Source organism: Leptonychotes weddellii, chromosome 4 (assembly GCF_054177405.1).
Source record: "Leptonychotes weddellii isolate Sample4059 chromosome 4, ASM5417740v2, whole genome shotgun sequence".
Taxonomy (NCBI): domain Eukaryota; kingdom Metazoa; phylum Chordata; class Mammalia; order Carnivora; family Phocidae; genus Leptonychotes; species Leptonychotes weddellii.
In genome coordinates this window covers 156,629,526-156,653,345 of record NC_138372.1, presented here as the reverse complement: position 1 = coordinate 156,653,345, position 23,820 = coordinate 156,629,526, and the positions used below count along the sequence as shown (strand labels likewise).

Sequence of the window (23,820 nt, the reverse complement as noted above, 5' to 3'; positions counted from 1 at the left end):
TCCTGTTCCCTGTCTCCCCCAGAGGCTACACTACACCGCATTCAGGGTACCCGTGTTTTGCACTGATGTGTGGACTGGTAGACAGGAACTGTCACATACCAATTTGACTAGCTCTACTCAGTTCAATTAAGGGTGCAGATACTGCCCCCCCGGCCCCTGCCATGCCACTCCTAGGCTTAGGTCACACAGGTCTCTACGTGGACTCATACAAAGTCACTACCCCTCTCTGTGCCTTTGTTTACTTGCCTATAAAATGGGGGTAATAATAGTTCTTCATGGAGTTGACGTAGGAGATCTAAGGCCTAAGAATGGTGCCTGACACATGGGAAGAAGTGGTGTGAAAATGCTGGTGTGGCTATTACTACTGCTCGTTGTAATGTGACCTGTGATGGTGGCAGCTGGGGGCCACCTGGGCATCCCTTAGAGCCCCTAACTACGGCCGTGTAGGCAGTACACCACACAACTCTAGGGGGCGCCATTTACTTAGTCAAGGTTTTTCTTTTTCTGAAACCCCTTAGCAGCTCCGTCCCTAGACTAATAAAGTCAGCTTCCTCTTCGCTCTCACAATTTGGTGGCCCACCTCTTGTGCTAAAGATCCCTTTCCACTTGTGGTTAGTAGAGACAAGTCTGATTGCCCCCACTGGAGAGCCAGATGACCCCTCTCTCATCTCTGCATCCCCCACTAGTTTTCCCACCATGCCTGCCATATGTAGGTGCAAATTCATTACTGGTTGGATGGATATTTTCTGAAGCACAAAATGGGTGAAGAAACAAAATTTTCCAGTGGGTGTGGAAGGCAGCCAAAGCCATCAAAGTCAGTGCATAGCCGAGAGAGTTTATTAGGTCACTCCACGAAAATAACACACTGCAGAGGATCAGAAAGCTTTGGGAAAAAATCTTCCCTCTCCTTTGAATTGTTAGTAGCTGGGCCAGCAAATATGTCCAGGTATCTCAGATCTCTAGAGATAGTATCTACAGAAATAACAAGATAACTCGATGTGGGTGTCTTTCACTCAAAGATGAAAACTCTTTAAAGGCAGGATGGAAAGCTGGGAAAATAAAGCAGTGTTTGGAGAAGTTGACTTCAGCGTTCACTAGCTATGGGATCTTGGGAAATTTCTAAGCATTTCTGATACATCCTTTCTCCCTCTGTAAAATGAAGAAACTACCCGGGGCTGATGTGACAATATAAATACAATCTAATGTTTAAAGTAGAGGGCACCATGCTTGGCTCCTGGTAGGGGCTATGCATTTTCCAAAAAGACAGGGCTGAACTTTCCTCGCTCTTGTGCATTACCACTGGGCACAGCAACCATGAGCTGAACCACTGGATAAATATCCCCAGAACCTTGTCTTCTCTAACTATTGAGCCACTTAGATTCCACTGGTAGTCAAGGTCAACCCACATCAGAGGAGCGTTGTGTAACACAGAAAACCTGGATTTGTGGACAGTTCTCCTGTGCTTCTAACACTGGCTCAGTGCAAAACTTATCTTCAGCTGAAACGAAGGTAAAACTGCAGTCTGTCTGAATTCGGCAGCAAAGATCCTGCAAATTGAAGCCATTTGGAAACACAATGCAAATTGCAACCGTAAGCCATTAATATTTTTAATAAAATCCTAAATTATATGAAAATGTCAATAATGGCACTCAGAGAAAATATCTATATAGAAGAGAGGATTACATAATGCATGCTGAATTCCTAAAAGCGACCATGTCAAGAACCAAGCTGAGGAAACACAAGTGACCCCAACGATACCCAGTTCCCACTGGGTCGTTACTGGTAAATGTAAATGCCTGCCATGTACAGGTCAAAACCCTAGCGCCACATGTCATATCAGAGCAAGAACTTACTGATGTGTTTTTAAAAAGCATCTTCTGCTTCTAATGCAAACTCAATCTATATAATCTGCCTACAAAGAAACTCAAACCGCATCCTCTCCATTGGCAGAAAAATATAAACCTTTACTCCAAATGTATTTAACAATTTCACTTTGTTTTGTTGAGATGGGACATTGGAAAGTAAGGAAGAAAATTTAGAAAACTATATGTATTTTTTTAAAGATTTTATGTATTTATTTGACAGAGAGAGAGAGACAGCAAGAGAGGGAACACAAGCAGGGGGACTGGGAGAGGGAGAAGCAGGCTTCCCACTGAACAGGAGCCCGATGCGGGGCTCAATCCCAGGACCCTGGGATCATGACCTGAGCCAAAGGCAGACGCTTAATGACTGAGCCACCCAGGCGCCCCAAGAAACTATATTTTTAAAAGGCTTATAAGTTGATCCTAAAATAATGTACAAACAACTCATGCATGCCACCCTCCTCACTGTTTTATCAGACGTCCACTGGAGACACCTAATGACCCTCTTTGCCCAGTGGGCCTCATACCTTGGTAGAGCAGGTTGGCTGGGGGTTGATCGGCGCAGGCCACTTTGGAGGACATTTCTGCTTCATAGCCTACTGGCAAGTTGTCCAACATGGCACTGGAGTGTCTGGTGGAGCCCAGCCACAGGTACACGTCAACTTTCGCTTGCACTGACCAACCAGCCGGCTGTTTTCCAGGAAGCTGGGGAAAGGTTACAAGGAAGACCACTTCATTAGTAGGAGCTTCACTCTTTGAGAAAAGAGGTCCTCTGCGGATCTGGGGACACATCCAGGGCAGGTATTCGGAGGACAGCTCTCAGGACCTAATCTTATATCAAAATGAGACTAACGACCCCCCACTTGCCACCATGCACCATTCCAGAGGAGTATCCAGGTTTAGCGGGGCCTGAAGCTTAAATAGGCAATTCTGAGCCCTGGATCATTTAAATCTAATGGAAAGGTATGATTATTGCCCCTGTTTTATGTAGAGGAAACTCAGGCTCAGAGGGGTTAAAGAAGTTCCCTAAGATCACTCAGCTTTCAGGTGACAGAGCCAGCACCAAAACCCAGGGGAGATAGTTGCAGAGCTAGATGCCGGTCTCTGTACCCCCACAGCCTGCCTCTTCCCACACTGAGTTGAAACCTCCCTTTCCAGAACTGCCAAGCACCTGGAAGTCCAACCACAGCTCCCACCTCTTTGCTTCATTCAGAAGGACTCAAGTGCTTCTTCCATAGATCAGGCCTCCATGTGCTTGAAGGGACCCACCTGCTCTACTGAGCCCTTCCTTCCTGGCTAACCATCTCTAGTCCCTTCATCCCTTCCTCACGCAGCATGGTTTCAAATTCCCTTTCTACCCTGCATTCTCTCCTTTGGTTTTTTGCTTTTGTTTTCTTTACAGATTTTATTTATTTATTTGAGAGAGAGAAAGTGTGTGTGAGAGAGAGAGAGAGAGCACAAGCAGGGGGAGCTGCAGGGCAGAGGGAGAAGCAGGCTCCCCGCTGAGCAGGGAGCCCAATGCGGGGCTCGATCCCAGGACCCCAGGATCATGACCTGAGCTGAAGACAGATGCTTAATGACTGAGCCACCCAGGCACCCCCCATTCTCTCCTTTGAATGTATTTGGATTTGGATTTCTATTTATGTTTGTTAGAATCGGTGTGTTTATGTATGTCTTAGTGTAAGTGGTATGAGTGTGTGCATATACAGATGCATGCGTTCTCAAGATACGGAGGATATAACTCAATGCAGTGTGGCTTCTTTATTTCTTAGTCACCAGGATTAGAGGACTCCTTCCCCCCAGCTAAGGAATCCCAAACCCCAGACTTGGCTGTGTTCAGGATTGCTGGCAAGACCTTCATTCTGAGAATAGTTACCTCTCCAGAATTTGTTGACGCGGCTAAGTGTCTCTTAGTGTTTCTACGGATTTCCCGTCAATATTTTCCCCTTCCTTCCACACCCCTTCTTTTCCAGAGAGAATCACAAAATCCTACATGAGAGGCTACAGCTTGCTCTGACGGTTCCCAAGGCACCCGTGGAGAGCATCTAAATCCAAAATTGAGCATGGTTATTTACCTTTCTATCTTGCACTGTGGGTCCTTTAAATGGATTTTCAGCCACTCAGTTCAGCACCTGCCTGAAGTGCCATTAGGCCTTACTGAGGCAGTGGGGTCAGGAGGGCATTACCCCCTTCATTAGCTCACATCTAGACAAGGAGGCTGACTTTAATTCATTTATTCAAGTGCAAAGTCAAGGGTAAGAGAGAAAAGGCTAAGGGAGCAGAGAAGTAGTAGCAGGGGTTTCCATCTTTTCTTTATGAGTCAAATATTTCGCTGGGCTTTAAATGGGCGCTTCAAGAGTTGGACCAGTGGAGAAGGCATCCCAGGAAGAGGGAAGGCTTGAACGGAGGCACAGGGGCAGGAACTAACAGTGCTAACAGAGACTCACACTGAGTGAGTGCTTATTCCGTGCCACGAAGGGATTTGCCAAAAGCTTTCAGAGAAGAAAGAGAATGACACAGACAAGGATGAGGAATCCTGCTCATTATGTGGACAAGAGATGGTAATTCACACATACTGTGCTGAACTTGGTCAGCAGGTACTAGAAAGAGAGGATGTGCTTGCCTTGTAGAGGTTTCAGTCTGTGGCGGGACCCAGCCACCACTTTGTGCTGCATCCTAGGGAAAGCTGGATTGAAAGTTGGGGTCCAGAGAAGTGACTGGACTCAAGAGGAGGGGCTCCCTGGAGTCCAGCTGGGGTGGACTCACAGGGAGCTGAGTGGGAGACTTCACAGGAGCAGAGAGAAATGAAGGTGGAGTACCACCTCCCCGCTGGGCTCTGAGTGCATCCAGCTCCTTCCACACATACTTTCCTTTTGGTCATGAATGTCCTTTCCCACCCTATGGCCACTAAGGATATGGTGGGGATGAGACCCAAGCAGGAGAGCTCTGTTCTTTTGGAGGGTGGATTGGGCTGAGCTCAGCAAATTTTGTTCCAGCGATTCCTTCCTGTTCACTCTAGCATTATGAGTATACTAAAATTAGAAAACAAGAAAGATCATGGAACCAGGGACCATGATTTACTATTACAATTTACTATTTATTTGGCCATGTGGCTTCAGATGAGGCACTTTGATTTCCTCTAGATTAATATTCCCCAAACCGGGCCCCTAGTAAAAGGAGTTTCCTAACATTTGTAAATAACTATTCTAGATGAATAACGTTGGCAAGCGTGGTTTGTAAAGGTTGGAGATGTTTCCTGACTGCAGAACTTCTGGGAGCCCTCTACTGGCTAATGGGCACCTTGAGACCCTGCGGGAGGGGGCACCTGCAACCTCCCAGATGGGTTTGAACATGGAAGCTCACGGGGCCACTGAAAGCCCAGCTGTCTCACAGCATAAACTTTGAGGAAACTCCAGCCTGGAGATTTGGGAGGTTTGCATTCTCTGCTCTGTCTTCCTGCACTTTTAATTTTCAGCTAAGATACCAGAGCGAGTGGTAGGTGGGTGAACATTTTGTCTCCCTGGTGCCACTCCTGCTTTTTTCAGACTCACCATTTCGGTGAAGGGAAAGGGACATAAAGAGAGGTGGAGAGAGGGAAGGAAAAGCAAGGGTAACAATCAAAACTGGACTGAAAACAGTTTTGCTAAATCATCTTATCAAGATGTTTCATCAAGTCAGTGCAATTGAATTCAACAAAATTTAAAAAGCTATCACCCAAAGTAATCCTGATGGCAAAAGGAAAATACAGACAGACATAAGCCAAGGCCAGGGGCAGAGGTCCTGAATTCTCAGTTATGTCCGTCCTCGGGCTTCACGTTACAGCTGTTCTTTGTTCTAATTTTAAATAAAGTCAGCATACATCCAAATATTTAGCAGAGAGGAACTTTACACTGAGTTTCTAGTATTTTTAGTGCAGAGCCTTCTGAAATGATTTGCTATTTTTAAGACAAATATTTCTCGTGACCCCAGAATTCCTTGGATGGAGAAAGCTGAAGAGAAACCCTGACATTTGTGGTAAATAGCTAGAGGGAATTTTTTTCCTTTTTTTTCTTTTCAGTTACAGCTTTACAGGGATCAGTTTAAGAATCACATTACACACATGGTGGAAAACAACAGACAGAGCCACAGACACTTCACCGGATATGAAGGGGCACACAATTCCAGAAATGGCCTCTAGATGTTGGATGCCCATTTGTTTGAATACCAATATTTATTGAGTGATTACTCTGGATGATGTCCACTCTGTTTGCTTTATGGGCAGTTACGCACTTAACCCTCAGCATCATCTCCATTTGATGGAGGAAGAATAGGAAACACAGAGATGTTAAGTAACTTGCCCAAGGTCACACAGCTTGTAAATATTAGTCCCAGAATTCTGTAATAGGTTAAACTGTGTTCCCCTAAAATTCATACATTGAAGTCCTAACCCCCAGTACCTTAGAATATGACCTTGTTTGGAAATAGGGTCATGGCAGATACAGTTAACATGAAGTCAAACTGGAGTATGGTTCTTACAAAAAGGACTTCATGTGAAGAGACACACCCTAGGGAGAACACAGTGTAGAGTTTGGAGTTATGCTCCCACAAGCCAAGGAACTACCAGAAGCTAGAACAGGTGCTTCCCTAGCACCTTCGAGAGAGAATGGCTCTGCCAATACCTTAATCTCAGAATTATAAGATAATACATTTCTGTTGTTTAAGCCACTTGGTGGTCCTTTGTTATAGCAGCCCTGATAAACCAATACAAATTCCCACCCAGATTCACCTCGTTTCAAAGCCCAAGCATTAAACCAATATCCCCTACTGCCTCTTCTGTGTCCAACATTTAGCGATCACATCTAATGTAGACTCTAATATTTGGATGGCACTTAGAGGCTATCTAATCTAGCTGCCCACTGCCATATTTATATCAAGGGGACAGAGAACAAATATGGACCTCCATATAGGGAGCTATTTCCCTGTCATAGCTATCATGGAGCCTGGTTCTATCCTCTGGAAACACACACACACACACACACACACACATACACACTCATCATCCATGTGTTAGCCCTACAAACACTTAAAATCTCTATCATGCTGTCAAGGCTTCTCAGTTAAGCATTGTTATCTCTTCACCCATTCTTCATATGGCATGGTTAATGCGGCTTCTCACCGCCCCCCACCCTGAGGCAGTAGAACATAATTATGTTACAGCAAGAAATCAGAACTACAATTGCCAGGAAAGTCGACAATGAGTTGGGAAGAGTTAATCAGTCAAATTACACTTTCTTGTCAGGTACTGGTGAGTGGTGAGCTTCTGGACCACTCCTTCTCCAGATTTGCTTGAGTCTACTTCTGAGATACAAATTTGTAGTAGAGGTAAAATACCCAGGGTCTCCAAGAAAGGCTTAAATTTTGATTTAGAGTCAGCAGCAGCATCCATCTGGAGATTGTATCTATGATTGTCCACTCGTGAGGCATTAGGGGAGGCATCAGGTGACCTGTTCTCATGAAGGGTCCATGGACCCAAGATGAAATCTCACAGTTGAAGGCCACCAGGGAATCCTAAGCTACCAGTTCTGTGAAATACAAACCTTTTCTCTTGTAATTTATTTTTAAAATATGGATGAACTCACATGAAAAAGTGCCATGAACAAATTACACAAGAGAAAAGGTAGAGAGAAAACTAATAGAAAAATGTTTCTTTCTCCTAGTAACCAAAGAAATAAAAATTAAAGCAATCTTGAGGTACACCCCCTAGATTAAAAAAAAAAAAACACCTTTATTATGTGTCTGTTGACATAGCAATTGGAAAACTGGAAAATATTCAGCCTCAGGATTCAAATCACAGTTTGAATCAAGAGGGGGCTAGGTGTTTCAGCTGTCTGTCCTCAGATCTTTGAAAGTTTTGGGGAAGAGTCAGAGATATGGACACATGCTGGAAGTGCTGAGAGACTCGGGAAAAACAGAGGTTTCCTATGTTGAGTCAAAAATAGTGCAGACTTACTTTGAGGAAATGAGTTTTGATCTTCCCACAGTGTTTGCCCATCTGCTCCCTGATGGGGGAATAGAGCAGGTCTTTGGAGGCAATGCGGACATATGCCACTTTCCTGTTGTTGCTAAGCATCCAGATGAAGACGTCGGGGATGGTGTGCTGTGGCTGTGGGAATGGAGGGGAATGGCTTTGGTGGGTTGGTGCTTAACAGGTACCCTTGCAGAGTTCTCCTATCCTGAAACAGTCCCCCTCTGTAAAACAAATTCTGTGACTTAAACCATCTAGCCACTTAAACATCTATGCAAGCAAGCAAGTTAAGTGTAGCTTCTTTGAGAAAACCTATGTCCTGACTTACAAGTACATGTAAACCCCATATGCCCAACTGTGCTCTTGTGCTTTAAGGATATGCAAGTTGGACCCATGATTTGGCATCTCTGGTGGTCTACTTATCTACGTCTAAGGAATAAAACATCTTCCCCTTTGTTTTTGCTTTTTTGTAATCATGTAATAACAATTCATCCTCAATCATTGGTCCCCCTAAAAGCCAGGTAACATTCCAGAATATTCAAATGAAAAAGCAAAAACAAAAATCCATGAATGTCTTTGAATGTCTTTCTATTTGCTCTTAAGGAAGGAAAAACAATTCTACAAGGGACTTTTGACCTAAAATATGGTTGCTAAGTATTTTAGCTCCATTTTAGGTGGTTTTTCAGGAGAAACTCGACTAAATTGCACATAAAATTTTACTTTAAAATTGAGCTAATCGAGATAGGAATTGCAGAATTCCCTGCCAAGGGGCCCATTATGTTGTGAGTGTTTGAAATGCACATTTCTGAGCCAAAGTAGCTACCAAATCAAAAGGGAGGTACACTGTCATAAACTATGCTTTGGCTTTCTTGGGCTCGGTGTTCTGTCTTTCCAACCCTATAATCCTCTGGTGTCATTTGTTCCCAAAGAGGGCATCCCCTCTCTCTTGATATGGAAACAGAAGTATCAGTAAGGAGGTTTTCCTAGCCAGAGGGTCAGTCAGTCACAGACCTGAAGTCCTGATGCTTGGTTTAAACCTTCTGGGTGCTTAATAAAATTCCTGCATTTACTAACCTAACTTCCTGTCTCACTGCTTATTTTGTCCCCAGGGAATGATAGATTTGCAACAAGAAATACAACTTTTGAGATTGACAGAAGGAGTAGGTCTGTACCTCTCCTTGAAATCTTCACTCACAAAACCTGGTATCTGACCAAAGCAAATATGAGGAGCTTTTTAGATCATTCTAGAAGTCACAAAAGATTTCAACTTTAAAATGAGATGCTGTTTTGACTTTTGCTGGATATGAGTTTAAACCCTCTTACAGTTGAAAACTTATCAAAGGTCCCATACTTCTTTTGACTTTTCTTGATTCCATTAAGGAACATGCTTTTTATTTCTGCTGAATACCCAGGCTTCATTTAAAAATCAATGAAGCTGTACATTTTTGGCTTAATATAAAAATCTCTGTTCTCACCCCTAAACTAATTGTGCCTGCTCAGCTCAGCAGGGCTTGGAAGAAAGCACTGGTCTCCATCTTGCATCCTCACCAAACATTCAAACCTCACTAGGAATACAATTGGTCTAATCTCCCAAAGGAAGTTTGCCTTTAGAGTTATTACCTCATCGACAAGGAAGCGGATTTTTTCCACAAAGTTTTCTGCTTCATGGATCATTTCATCAAGAGATAACTTTTTCTTCTGCTGCTGAATGATCCCCTTGGCCTCCCTGGCCATTGCTTCCTGAAACAAGACAAGAGTCAGTGTAGATCTTTCTAGATATCTGGACAACAAGTACTATCCTGTTGCTGGAGAATCCTGAAGGTGCTTGTAAGTTCCACACTGAGCCACTCATGAAGCTGGTTCAGGGCCTGCCAGTGTGCATGCTGCCCATTTAATAAAAATTTCATAGGCGTATGGAGGCAGCAAATGTCATCTCACCTTTGTTTGACAGAAGAGAAGTCAAGGCCCAGAGAAGTCAGAGGTCTGTCAAGGTCCCAAAACTCTATTAGCCAGGACCCAAATCCAGGCCCTCTCATACAAAAGTAACTAAAATGCATTGAGTTCTTACTCTGTGCCAGGCAACATTCTAGCTGTGGAATTAGTCCTCCTCATTGCTCCTCACAGCAGCTTTACAGGGTGGGTACCATAGCCGAGGAGGGAGAGTAATGCTGGACAGAGAGGCCGAGCCGGAGCGGAGCCCCAGTGGAGTCCAGAACCCACGTCCTTCGTCACTGCTCTCACTACCTCTCCGAGAGGCTTGGGGGATGCTTTCAGACCAAACCAGCATTATTTGAGAAATGCTGCCAGGGAGCTCAGCCTGAGTGTTTGGAACATCCAAAACTGTTTATTTGAATTCATTCCTTCAGCCACATTTTTGTGCTCAGGAAACCCCCAAACACTTTCCAGTGATTTCTGAGACACTGCCTAAGTGCGCCTGGCCTCTTCTCTGTTTCATCTTGTATTGCTTCATACGCTGGGCCCCCGGCACACGGGTCCTCAAGGGGGTCCAAAATACGCCACGCTCGGTCCATCCTCAAGACCAGTGTGGGGGGGCTTTCCTCTTGCTCAAACGTCCTTCTTGGACTCTGCATGGCTCATTTCTTCTGAAGCCTCAGCTTAAACATCACCACTGCCTCATGTCCCCCACGTTCTCCTGATCACCGTGGCCTTACAAAGTTTCCTTCATAATCATAACCTATAATCATTTTTGCTTATTTGTTGTTTACCTTTCTATCTTCTGTCTACTGCACTAAAATATAAACTTCCACTGGTCAGGGACCTCCTCTGGCTTGTTTTTGCTTTGTTCTTACTTATTCTCAGTGTCTGGCAGAGTTCCTGGCACATAGCAGGTGTTAAATAAATGTTTGTAGAGGGGCGCCTGGGTGGCTCAGTCGTTAAGCGTCTGCCTTCGGCTCAGGTCGTGATCCCAGGGTCGTGGGATCGAGCCCCACATCGGGCTCCCTGCACCGCGGGAAGCCTGCTTCTCCCTCTCCCGCTCCCCCTGCTTGTGTTCCCTCTCTTGCTCCCTCTCTCTCTGCCAAATAAATAAATTCTTTTTAAAAAAAGAGAGAGGGGCGCCTGGGTGGCTCAGTCGTTAAGCGTCTGCCTTCGGCTCAGGTCGTGATCCCAGGGTCGTGGGATCGAGCCCCACATCGGGCTCCCTGCACCGCGGGAAGCCTGCTTCTCCCTCTCCCACTCCCCCTGCTTGTGTTCCCTCTCTCGCTATGTCTCTCTCTGTCAAATAAATAAATAAAATCTTTAAAAAAATAAATAAATAAATGTTTTAGAATGAATAAGCCAGTCAATCAATAAATTCCTCAGGGGCAGGTACCAAGTCCTTATAGCTTTGTGTTCCCAGCACCTAGCACAGGGCCTGGGCCATAGAAAGCCTTATGTTCGTGCTGACAGGGGGGACTGAATACCTGCTATGGACCAGGCACTATCCTAGGAGCCAAGGCCTAGGACAGGGGAAGAAAACACAGGCTTCCTCTTCCTGAGACTCTGACAGTTTGGTGTGCTGAAAGCAATATATGTGCAAAATATCAGGGGGCCAGAGAGAGACAGAGCTAGGTTTTATAGATGATATGACATTTGAGCTGAGTTTTAAACAATGAACAGAATTCATCAGGTGATGTCATATGGTTTCACTCACATGTGGAACATAAGGAATAGTGCAGAGGACACTAGGGGTTGGGGGTGGAAACTGAATGGGAAGAAATCAGAGAGGGAGACAAACCATATGAGACTCTTGACTCCGGGAAACAAACTGAGGGTTGCAGAAAGGGAGGTGGGTGGGGGGATGGGGTAACTGGGTGATGGGCATTAAAGAGGGCATGTGATATGTTGAGCACTAGGTGATATACTCAACTAATCAATCATTGAACATTATATCAAAAACTAATGATGTACTATACCTTGGCTAATTGAGTTTGAAAAATAAAATAAAATAAATAAAATCTTAAAAAAGAAGAAGAGGAGGAGGAGGAAGAGGAAGAGGAAGAAGAAGAAGAAAGAAAGAAGGAAGAAGAAAGAAAGAAGGAAGAAGAAAGAAGAAGAAGAAGAAGAAGAAGAAGAAGAAGAAGAAGAAGAAAAAGGATAGTCCAGACAAAGGAACCAATTGCAGATGCAGGGTATGTAGGACTGACAGATGTCAGCGATTTTTGAAGCAATGGCAATTTAATCAGGTTTGTGTTTTAGAAAGACCATTCTGGTTGTGGTATGGAAGATGGGTTGAAGAAAGCCTACTGCAATAGACTGGGCTAAGGAAGTCAGTTTAGACAGCGATTCTGCAGATGAAGAGGTGGAGCATGTTCCAGAGTCTTTAAGGGGAGGAATCAATGGGCCTACAGTCGAATTGATTGTCGAGGGTTAGGAATAAAGATTCAAAGTTGAGTCCAGGCTTCTGGTTGGAGCAACAAGTGTAGCTGGTGGTGCTAATACAGAATGTGGGACAAGGTTAGATTGGAAGCTGATGGGTTTAATAGGATGGGTTGAGTTGGAGGTGCTTTGAGACAAGCAGGTGATGTGTCCCCTAGGAAGGTGGAAATAGAGGTCCAGAGATGAGGAGGGAGAGGTGGGCCACTACAAGATATCAAACTCATGGACTCGTTCAGGCCAAGGACTATTGGATGATAAGAAGAAAATAGAGCTCTGTCGGCAGTATGTGTAGAGGATGGACGTTGCAGAGACAGGAAAGAGCAGTCACAGGTGCTAAAGAAGAAATGAGGTAGGAGGAAGATCTTCTATATAGTGAAAATCTGGCCTCCCTTGGAGTCCAGAGGAGGAGTACACAAACCTTTGTTTATTATTCTGGAAAGAAAGGTAAACCAATTTAGAGACTTGGGTTTTAGTGTATAGACTACGATTAATTAGCTGTGACCTTTAAAAAATCATTTAATCTCTCTGGGACCCCCTCACATCTTATAAATGTCCCTGACCAGTCAAACACTGAGTAATTTTTCTTTACAGGATTATCGTGGCCTCGTTCAAAACGCCCCTTGGTACCACTGCTGGAACTGAAGTTTCAAGGTGAGATAATCCAGGGTCTGACTTGGTCTGGCATTTCTCAGCCATCACTCATGCGACAGGGACTGAGGATCTGTGAGGCATGCAGCATTACGGACATAGCGCTCCTGCCCTGTTGTCAAGAAGGCTTACAACTCTTCACATGATTCTTAATGGAAGGAAACCGAAGAGGGGAAGAACAGGTTTTTTGGGGGGGGTGGGAGGGGTTTCCTCCATTTGTGAGACAAAAGGTCAAGTCAAAGAGCCTTTGACAAAATACAGATGTCAAGGCAAGGGAGAAATCCATCAGAATAGGATGTAGGACTGGTGGGCTTCTAAATCATTCTTATAAACGGTCAATAAATGCTAGTTCCCTTCCAACCTATGCACTTCTCACTCATGCTTCTACATCAGGCAAATGTATAACCTTTAGAACCTTATCCTCATCTGGTCTACGACCTATGCCTCATCTGTGAGGTTTATTTTTAAAGCACATGTTTAAATTCTGTTCAAAGTATAGATTTTCACATACCAGCTCCTGCCAACAGAGCGTAAGTCGTTTCTTATCTAAGGTGGTTTGGTTCAACATCTTGGGTTTCTTCTCTGCTTCAGAGATAAAAACACTATAAGAGAAGAATAACAATTCTGAAACCTACTTAGTGAAAATCCATTTATGTAATTCCAGAGATTTGCAAAAATACTTTCTGCAATACAATGGGAAAGTTGATGAAGCCACAGACCCAAGATTTCTCATTTAGAATTAAGCAGTGGTGTACTAACTTTTCTAAGAGACAAAATGAGGATTGGAAATGATGCCCAGACCCCACATTAGTTTGGGGGAATAGATGCTTGTTTTCCTACTTTCTTTCATGTATATATCCATTATGATTGCTATCCAAGGTCATAACAAACACAAAATGATGCCATTTTCCATCATCTTACACATTTAACACATACCAAGAGTTTCCTGAAAAGTTGTATGTAAAAAATATTTTAGACTCAATACTGGGATATGTCCTCACATGTTAAAAACTATACAAAAGACTGAGTAGTAACATTTTGAGGGATGATGTTAAAAATGTGCTCAATAAAATGGTAGAGGTTATAAATGCAATTGAAGAAGAAATAAAATGCCTTTAAAACTTGGGGAAATAAGATATTGTCCTCATTAGCGATAACAAATGCAAATGAAAATCAATACCATTTTCACTTACTAAAAATTGGATAATATTCCGGGATGGTGGGGGAAGTAGTCACTCTTCTCCAATAATTGTTATAATGTTTAAGAGACAATTTGATAGCACTTGTCAAAATTGAAATGTCCGTATAATTTGATCCAAAAATTAAACTAGAATTCTGTTCTTCAAAAACAACTAAAAAATTGTGCAAGATGTTCACACAGTAATGCTTATCATAACATTGTTTATAGTAGGAAAATAAGTAGAAACAACTAATATATCAGGGACCAGTGAAATATGTGATATATATCATACAGTTAAATATTGAGGACTATCGTAATACTACTATAGAAATATGCGAGCAATAGGTTGTAGAGTGAAAAAAACAATGTGCTAAACAAAGTGTGCATCATTTGTGAAAAAATATAGTATTTTTAGGAACGTGTGGGTTTGCAAACACACAGGAAAAAAATCTAGGAGGACAAATCACACTTGTCTCTGGAGAGTGGGATTGGAGAGAGAATTGAGAACACTTTTTCTTTATACATTTCTATACTTTTTTTGGTAAGATGAGCAGTAACACTATGATTTAGAAAATCAAGGAGAAACAAAAGGAAACAAGGAAACAAAAGGGGAAGTCTAAGATGCCACACCTCTCAGTGAGGGGTCCTATGTCAGCGCAATTAGAAACCTCACCAGAAATTCTCTGTGGACGTGCTAGTCAAGTTAAATGTTCTCTTAATTTTTAAAAAGGATTCTGTTTTGAGGAAGGCATCTTGTTGCTACATGTCTACCTTTCTGAGAGCCACAAGAAATTCCATTCCACTCCCAGGACGGACCAGCTCAAGAGGACATGATGGACACTTCTGACTTCTGAGTTCTCTCTCCCTTTCTCACAGCAGGAGAAACCATTAATTTCCTCATCAGAATCAGAGTAAATTACCATGGCACCTGTTTCTGTTCATTCTTCATCTTTCAGACCCAACCTGCTGTGGCCTGTGGATGGCCTCCTCACCTTAACGTGGCAAGTGGCCTGTCTCTTCTCCAGGGGGGCGGGGGAGACCCGGAAGTCCAGCTGCTTAACCACAAATGGGTGTGTGGGGGGGAAACAGGAAGCCCACCTTGACCTCAGGTGCTTTCTCAAATGCAAGATTACCAAATATAAAACTAACAATTTGAACTCCATCTGACCCTCATAAATATGTGTTCAGTTGCTTGTAACTTGAAGAGAAAGGGGAATGATTATCACTCCAAGTAACCCCCTAATATAAAAAATTACTGAGCTATAATTTGCCCACAAACAGTTTCTAAAAATATGAGATCATGAAGCTTTTCAAAGATGCTTAAAGAGAATTGCAGGTGGCACTTAGCTCTCAGCAAGAGTGGCACTGACACATACTGCTTCTATAATGAGAAATGAGAAAGAAAGATAGAAATAAATATATATATTTATTTGTTTGCTTCCCTTTTTTAAAGCAAAAATGTGGGGTAATTGAGAGATTAGGAAAGAGAACTTACAAAGCAGAACACCAGAATTTAGCTACTTAGCTACCCCTGTCTAATTTTTGCCTTACATCAAATAAATCTCTGCCCCTTCATCATTGCTTCCTTTATGACAAATTCTCATTTTTGTTCAAGTCTTGAACTAATTAATTTCAAGCATTAGTCCAGGTTACTTCCTTATGTGATAGGCAGCCCCTACAATGGCCCCCAGTGACCTCCTTCTCCTGCTCTTCTTGCCATTGGGTAATTCCCTCCCTTTGAATGTACAGTAGACCTAGTAACTTGCTCATAGTAGAGTATGTCAAGAGTGATGCAAACACTGAATCATGGAACACTACATCAAAAACTAATGGTGTACTGTATGGTGGCCAACATAACATAATGGAAAAAAAAAAAGAGTGATGGAATATCACTTCCAAGATTAGATTATAAAAGACCATGGCTTCCACCTTCTGGCATGTTCTCTCTGACTCTTCTAGCTTGCTCATTCTGATGAAGTCAGCTGCCATGTCGTGAGAGGTAGCCCACATGGTAAAGAATTGAGGCTGACTTCCAACCAAGAGCCAGCAGGGAACTGAAAGTCCTCAATCCAACAGCCCGTGAAGAACTGAGTTCCACAAATAACCACGTGAGTGGTCTTGGCAGTGAATCCTGCCGACTGGGAGCCTCAAGGTAACTGCAGCCTCAGTCAATGCCTTGACCGTAGTCTCTGAGAGGCTCTTGGCAAAGGACCTGACTAAACCACACCTGGACTCCTGACCCACATAAACTGAGATCATCAATACTGTGTTAAGCCACTAAATTGGGAAGTCATTTGTTACTCCATAATAAGCAACTAGTATACTCTATTTTTAAATCTTCCACTATATTTTTTGCTACCTGGAATCAGAGTCCTTAGTTGGTGCTTATTGTGTTATATAAAAAATTCCATTAAATGGTATTTGATATAACTTATCCATCTAATTGTTAAATAGTTGTTGAGTAGCTACCAAATGCAAAGAAGTGTGCTGGGCTTAATGTTACTAGCATTTTTCTTGTTTCATTTAAAAGTCTCTGCAGTGAGTCTTTCCTTTCTTCTCTTTCTTTTTTTCCCCTTTGCTTTATGCTTTAGTTAAGTGTCAGGAAGCAACAGTGAGCCCAGAAGTGCCAGCTCATTTACTGAACAAAATAAAGATGGATAGAACACTATAAAATGCCCATCTGAATTCATGGAAAATTAACTATTTTCTAAGGTAATTAAAAGCTGATTCCATATAGCTCAGTAACCCATATACCAGCTGTCTCTCCCAGTACCTGCTTTGACTGATGAAGTCACTGAGCACCGTCTTTATTTTATCTTCTGATGCTTTCTCTGAAATCTTGATCAATTCTCTCACTTCTTCTATACTTTCTTCCTGGAAACAAACCACAGAGGTGGAGGGATGGGGGGAAGGAGACACTGTAGTGGAGACACTGATATCTCAGATATCATATTTTGCTGATTTTGTGTTTTAGAAATGAAGGAAGATTTCCTCCATTTTCTTGTGTCTGATCTGGGAAATGCTACTGCATTCTAACTTTGAACCTCATTTTTCTTAACTGGACTCAGTCTAAATACAAATCTTCTCCTGCATTGTTCAAACTCATCATTTCTATCCCAAATCATTTCTGAACGGGGAACCATTTATTTAGAGTCTACGCTGTGGGGAAACCTAACGTCAAGAAATACCTAACAAAGTAGAGTAAATAAGATATAATTTTTTAAAACTTCAAAAGCAATGTTAAAGTCATTTTGTTATATGGGAATACAGTAATACTGAATAATCCTAAATTTCAAGGGTTATCAATTCTTCTGATTATAGGGGTTTGGGCAGGGGGTGAGGTGTTATATGGGGGAGGACAGGTTGCATATGACAATGGCTATATGCTTGTATATTTAATAATCATACTTTTCTTTTTAGGTCTAAATTCTAGTATTCCATTCAGTGGCTTGGAGGGATACAGCACTCAAAATATACATGTTATCACTGCTTTGCTGGAACTTACAAAAACTACATTCTCTACTACACATCAAAGTTTGATGTCTGGAGACATATGTTTCCCTCTTTCCCCTTCACTGTGAGAACAGGCAAATTGTGGAGTGGTTAAAAATTTAGGCATAGGGTCAAACTACCTCTGTTCAAATCCAGCCTCTATCCTTATAAGTGAACTAACCCCCTTATGCCCAGTTTCCTATAAAATCAGGTAATAAAAGTGCCCACCTATAGCACCATAGGGAGGTGTGGACTTCTTCAAACACAGCTTAGTGCTTAGTAAATATTCAATCATGTTAGCTGTGATATGCCAAGCATGGCAGGGATCCTGGCACTGAGAAAGGAATTAGAGATGAATGGTAAAGGCAGCTATGGCCTCTAGGGAAACATTCTTGTTTGTCAAGCCTTTTAGAAATAAACTATCTCTTTGGCCTGAAGGAGAAGCAACACCAGCCTTACAAAGCGAGTCTACGGCTTCCACATACTGTGACATCAGACCAAGCATCCTCTACCACCTTCAGACTCTACCTCCATGATGCCTGGAATCCCCAAGGCCAGAGGGGAAACTTTGTTTCACACAACTAGAGACAGAATGATAAAGCAAACGAGAGAGAGAGAAATTTGTTCTTTCCCTAACATAGGTTTTCATGGAATGAGAGGGTCACCTGGTGAGGCATGGTGGGACAGAAAGTAGAGGGCGTAAAGAGAAATATAAGAGCAGACACAGGGGCACCTGGGTGGCTCAGTTGTTAAGCGTCTGCATTTGGCTCAGGTCATGATCCCAGGGTCCTGGGATCAAGCCCCGCATCGGGCTCTCTGCTCAGCGGAAAGCCTGCTTCTCCCTCTCCCACTCCCCCTGCTTGTGTTCCCTCTCTCACTGTCTTTCTCTCTGTCAAATAAATAAAGAAAATCTTAAAAAAAAAAAAAAAAAAAGAGCAGGCACAGGCATCAAAGGGCAGGCTCAGGAGCCCAAAGAAGCAGAGATCCCAGGGCTGCCTTCCTCCCCAGGGTTGGGTGGAGCAAGCCAGCAGTCACTGCATATTGGCACAGTCATAAGTACTTCCACATGTTCAATCCCTCAAATAACTCTTGGCCCCTTTCAGGGGCCAGGTCTTACGCCAGATGCCACAGAACAGTGGGAAATGGTTATTGAATAAATAAGCACACAAATCAATTGTAAAATGCAGAAAGCTCTGAAGGTAAAGCACAGAGTATTACGAGAGAGGATAATGGGGAGAAGCCAGAAGGCTTCTCTGAGAAGTAGTTGAAACTGAGCTGTGGAAGTTGATGCGTGACACAGGAGAAGCGTGGAGGGGAGAAGTAGCTCAGGATGAGGGAACAGCCCAGAGGTGGCTATGAGGCATTAAAGAAGCTTTGTTTCTTCAAAAAACCAGAAGTCCAGTGTGCTTGGAACAAAGGAGAAAGCATGTGAGAGGCAGGACTGGACAGGTGGCAGGACTTCATCTTGTAGGATTCTCTACCATGTTAAGGACTTAGAATTTTATATGAGTTGAAGCCAGGATCTATCAATTTTGTGAGAAGGTTGTCAATCTCCTGCCCTTTGGAGATTAGGAAAACAGCCTATCCCTAGGTCCTGTAACATTAAGAAGCAGAGTGAGGATTCTAATCCAGGTAGTTCTATTTAAAGTCAAAATGTATTCTCATTCCCCTGGGTCCACATGGTAGGAACTATGTGCCCTCCAAAGCAGCGGCTGCAATTTATTTGTATTTAAATTGAGGTCAAGACCCTCTCCTGAATGAATAAAAAGATTCCTTTTGCCTCCAGCTGCCCAATGTTCAAATCCATCACCTGTGAGTGTCACCTACCAGCAGGTCCGCCATTTTCTCCAGCATGTTGGACAAGTGCAGCCTAAATGTCTGGTCTTCCCAAGAACTGATGAAATAGACACAGGGCTTCTTGGCCTCAAAAGGCAAATAGTTGTAATTCCTGTGAAAACAAGTTAGGTCTGGATGTTAGTTGGCAATCGGTATTATTCAGGCAATTCCAGCCACATATTCATGTTTTATACATTCTGAGTGGGGTGGGGAGGAGTGGTGACAAAACAATCCAACAATTAACTCTATTCTGATCGGGGACCCATGAACAATAAACAGTGAAGAGATATGTGGAGACAATGGAGAGGTACTAACAGCTACAGCCATCAGACCCAGGGCAAAGCCTAGAGCTGAGCACCAGGGGGCGGGGTTTATCAGGCAAGCCTTCTGCAAGGAGGAACTTCCCTTTCCAGTTGAGAAAGGAAAGAAGGGAGAAAAACTAACATGTTCCCTTTAATGTCTATAAGTTACGCACTATGTGAAAATCAACCAAGATAACAGATGTGAATGAAATTGCTAGAGAACTGTAAGAGCGTAATATATTATTAATGAGGATGAAGCATGTGCCTCAATCTAAACTGCAGCAACCATGTCACCATCCATGCATCCATCCATCCATCTAGGCATCCATGCATCCATCCACTCGTCCATCCACCCATCCATCCAACCACCCATCCATGCATGCATGCATGCATGCATGCATCCATCCATCCATCCATCCGTTCATTCATCTGTCCATCCATGCATCTATCCATCCATCCATCCATCTGTCCATCCATGCATCTGTCCATCCATCCATCCGTCCGTCCATCCATCCATCTATCCATGCATCCAATATTTATTGCTGCCAGGCATTGGTGTTGATAATGCAGGTAACCTGCTTGGTTAAGAAGGGACAAGAGGGTGCGACATAGCTAGAAGGGGAGATGTGGAGCCAAAGGAAATTTTTGAGGATGATGGTTGGATATGTTTAAATGCTGATGAGAAAAAGACAGTTAACAGGGTGAGACTGAAGACACAAAAGAAGGAACTAACTTGTCAGTTTGGGTCCCCAGGAAAGAAAGGGATGGGGTGAGGCAGGTAAGGTGGGAGAATTGTGGCAAAAAGTTGAAGTTCCTGTCTAATGACAGCTATATCCTTGACTAAGTTTTCCCCAAAGCCCCTGTAATTTTCCCACTAACAGCTGGGACTATGAGAAGACAAATGTGGAAGGAAGGGCAAGGCAAAGTTCTTGGAATGGGCAGGGTGAGACATGTGGCCCTATAAACATGGGCAGTCTTTGGAGTCACACACCTATAAAGGCTGAGAGAGGAGACACGGAGGGAGAGAAGGCTTTGTTTCCATTCCAAAAAACTGAAGAGAACTTCGTCCTGAAAGAATGGATGGCTGTTCTTTTTAGATCTACAAACCAAATTTCTTCTGGATACCATAAAATTAGCAAAGGTGTCCTACAGTCTGTTCTGCAGAAAATAAATCAGCAGGCATCAATTTAGAAGAGAAGCCAAATAAATTCTTGGCAGAGCCTGAGATTGTTATTGTAACAGGAGAACAAAAAATAAATAAATAAAAAAGTTAGAAATCAAACTGTTCTTTCACTTCTTTTAAAACTATTGCGCCAAGAATCCTATAAGATACATTCTCACCCAATATTGTCCTTTGTTCCAAGGTTTCTATGGTTCAGATTATTTTGGGCTAATGATGTTTGGGGCCTTTGTCTCTTGGATTCCCAGAGTCCTCCTAGTCTTACTGGGCCTGGGACTGCGATGCTGTGGGTCTCAGGCAAACTCAGTACAGATGGAGCATGGCGGATGGGAGGACACCACAAGGGCACCATATTGCCAGTGGGAAGAGAAGCCTGCCAGTTGGAATGGCTGCCCTGACACAAGACCAGCCTTGTGACTTTGGGTAAGGGTAGCCCTAGAGTCCTGAGAAGGAAATGATGAACTGCCACGGGATGTCCTGTGCTCTGATCTCATTCCTGAACTCCAGCCCAGTACAGAAATCGTATGTAAATGCATGTGCTTTGTAAAACAGGAAAGCCCAGAAGAAACGCAAGGAGGTATTTTAATGAAGGTAACACACAAATCAAGTGACCATGTGTCTGTGCCTGTGTGCGTGCACATGTGTGTCTATTATAGACATAGGATCTTCCAATTCAGCTGCTGCCACCCCAGTTTTCCACTATGTGGACAGAGCCTCAATACAGTGACTGAGGAATATTTCTGAGAGACAGAAAGTCCAAGAAACATAGCATGATTCGTTTGGGTCTCCTTGAGCCAGTTGGCCAGCACTAATATGAGATCCATCCAAGGGTGCTTTGAGACTTCTCATTTCCTCCCAAACTGTTCCCACACTAGACCTCCTGACATTCTCACCCATTGTCAACAATGGGGCTAGTCCAACAAGTGGAGAGGTTTTTACTGCCTGGTCCCCGTGAAAGGATGCACAGTACCTCTGAGTAGTCTCAGAAAAGTCTCCCTGAGTTGCAGATCCAGGCATAGGATCCACTTATTGATCAACTCAGTTTTGAGAATAGACAGAGAAGCCATCAAAGGACTGGGAAGTTTGGGTTCCTTGTTGGGTATGTGGAAAGGAGGTTGGACAACCAACTATGGCTGCCAGGGAGCCAAAAAAACATGCCAAGGTAGGTGGTCCATGGGAGGGACAGGATTTAGAAAGTATAGGAAACACTAAAAAATGAGCAGATAAACAGCTCAGATTATTTTCACTCACTCCTTCATACTTTGTCCCAAACACTCTCTTTCCACTGCTTAAGGCCCTTCCCATTCTTTAAGATGTTGCCTTTTCTGTGACCTTTATCAACTCCTCACCTCCTCCCCAGGGAAAGTAAGTTATCCGCCTCCTCTCTCTGCCCCCTTAGTACCCTGTGCGCAACTCAGTTATGGTAATTCCTTAACTCATTCAGAAACATTTATGAGGATCTACTACATTCCAGGCTTAGAGCGGAGCAGATACACAGGTGAATAAGACATGGTCCATGTCCTCAGAGTGCTCACAGTCTCATAGAGAGGCAAACAAGTAAAAACATCTTAATGAAGTATGATTGGTGCTTGGTGGAGACATCAGACTTGGGATTTAGGGAAGGGAATGTGGGCTTAGCCTTGAAGGGTAATGGGAACCAGCAGTTATGACAAGGGGGCTTGTTGCCTGGCAGAGGGCAGAGCATACTCAAAGGCCCAGAAGCAGCAAATAGCAGGACACATTTGAAGAACCACCAGAGACACTGCGTGGCTGGAGGAATGGCAGAGTTTGTGGACTAGAGATGATGGTAGAGAAGTAGATAGGGATGGAAATAACAAGGTGTGGCTTCTGAAAATAATCCTGAAAGCCAAAAGCAGCCAATGAATGATGTCAGAGTAACTGGGTCTGATAGATAGTTTGGTGAATTTCCTGAAGATCCGAGCCAGGTAGGAAGTTTCTAGAATAATCCAGGACAAAGATGCCAATGGCCAGAATTAAAGAAATGACCATCTATATGAGAAATTCTTGAGAACCAGAATTGACCAGACTTCATTGCTGACTGGATGTGGGAAGGAAGGGAACAGAGGGCAGCTGACAGCTTTTTGATTTGTGGTTCAGAGGACACAGGGAATGGTAGGACTAGTCCATGAGATGGGAAAGATAGGAAGAGGAACAATGTTGTGTATGGAGACAATGAACCCGCTACAACTTTGGGACACCCAAGTGGGGGTGTTTGGATTTGCTGCTCAGGGAAGAGGGCTGTCTGGGGAAATGCTTTTGGGAGTCCTTGTTATCCTGACAGTGCTCAGTAAGCCATGGGTCTGTGCCCAGAGAGTGTCTAGATTGGGAAGAGCAGAGAAAGTGAAGAGCACCAGCAATGTGGTTCCAATCTCCTCACATACAAAGGGGGAAAACTATGTTCTCTTATGAGAACCCAATGAGAGGATAAAGCTTTTCTCAGGGCACAAGCCTCAGAACTCAGAAGACTCTTGCTGGATATGGCTTTCCCTTCTTGTAAATCATGTGGTTGATGCTCGACACCACTTTCTTACAACAAAATTCTAGAATTTTACTTCTCTTTGCATGTTGAAAGGTTATGTGGGTTTAAGATCAATGAGTATGCATGGAGGTACCCCAGATGTTTTCAGAAATGGTCTTTTCTGGTGGCTGACAGTTTTTGTTTTTGTTTTTGAGTTCTTTAGTCTGACTGTGGCAAAAACAAGATAAGAAATGATGTATCCAATAATCCCATTTACATAATAGCACAGAACTCAGATGAATGTAGTACTATTAATAGGGTTTGGATTGAAATGTTAAATTCTGACCTTCCCACCTTGTTATGCTTCGAAGTTATAGATATGGTAACAAGAGCCGTCATCATTGTCCTGCCCTTAGATGAATTACCTGGATGTGACATTTGGAGAGTTGTCAACATTTCA

At 43.2% G+C, this 23,820-nt stretch overlaps 1 protein-coding gene across 1 annotated transcript in view; it reads right to left on the bottom strand.

The window, feature by feature from the left end:
- FER1L6 (fer-1 like family member 6) overlaps positions 1-23,820 on the bottom strand; it is a 144,035-nt gene that overhangs the window by 61,537 nt on the left and 58,678 nt on the right. The window contains exons 14-19 of the mRNA XM_081816510.1: positions 19,391-19,511; positions 16,845-16,945; positions 13,403-13,493; positions 9,487-9,606; positions 7,852-8,004; positions 2,390-2,567 (exon numbers count right to left, since the gene is read on the bottom strand). Of these exons, the coding sequence (XP_081672636.1) occupies positions 2,390-2,567; positions 7,852-8,004; positions 9,487-9,606; positions 13,403-13,493; positions 16,845-16,945; positions 19,391-19,511 (764 nt within the window). The remainder of the gene's footprint in view (positions 1-2,389; positions 2,568-7,851; positions 8,005-9,486; positions 9,607-13,402; positions 13,494-16,844; positions 16,946-19,390; positions 19,512-23,820) is intronic.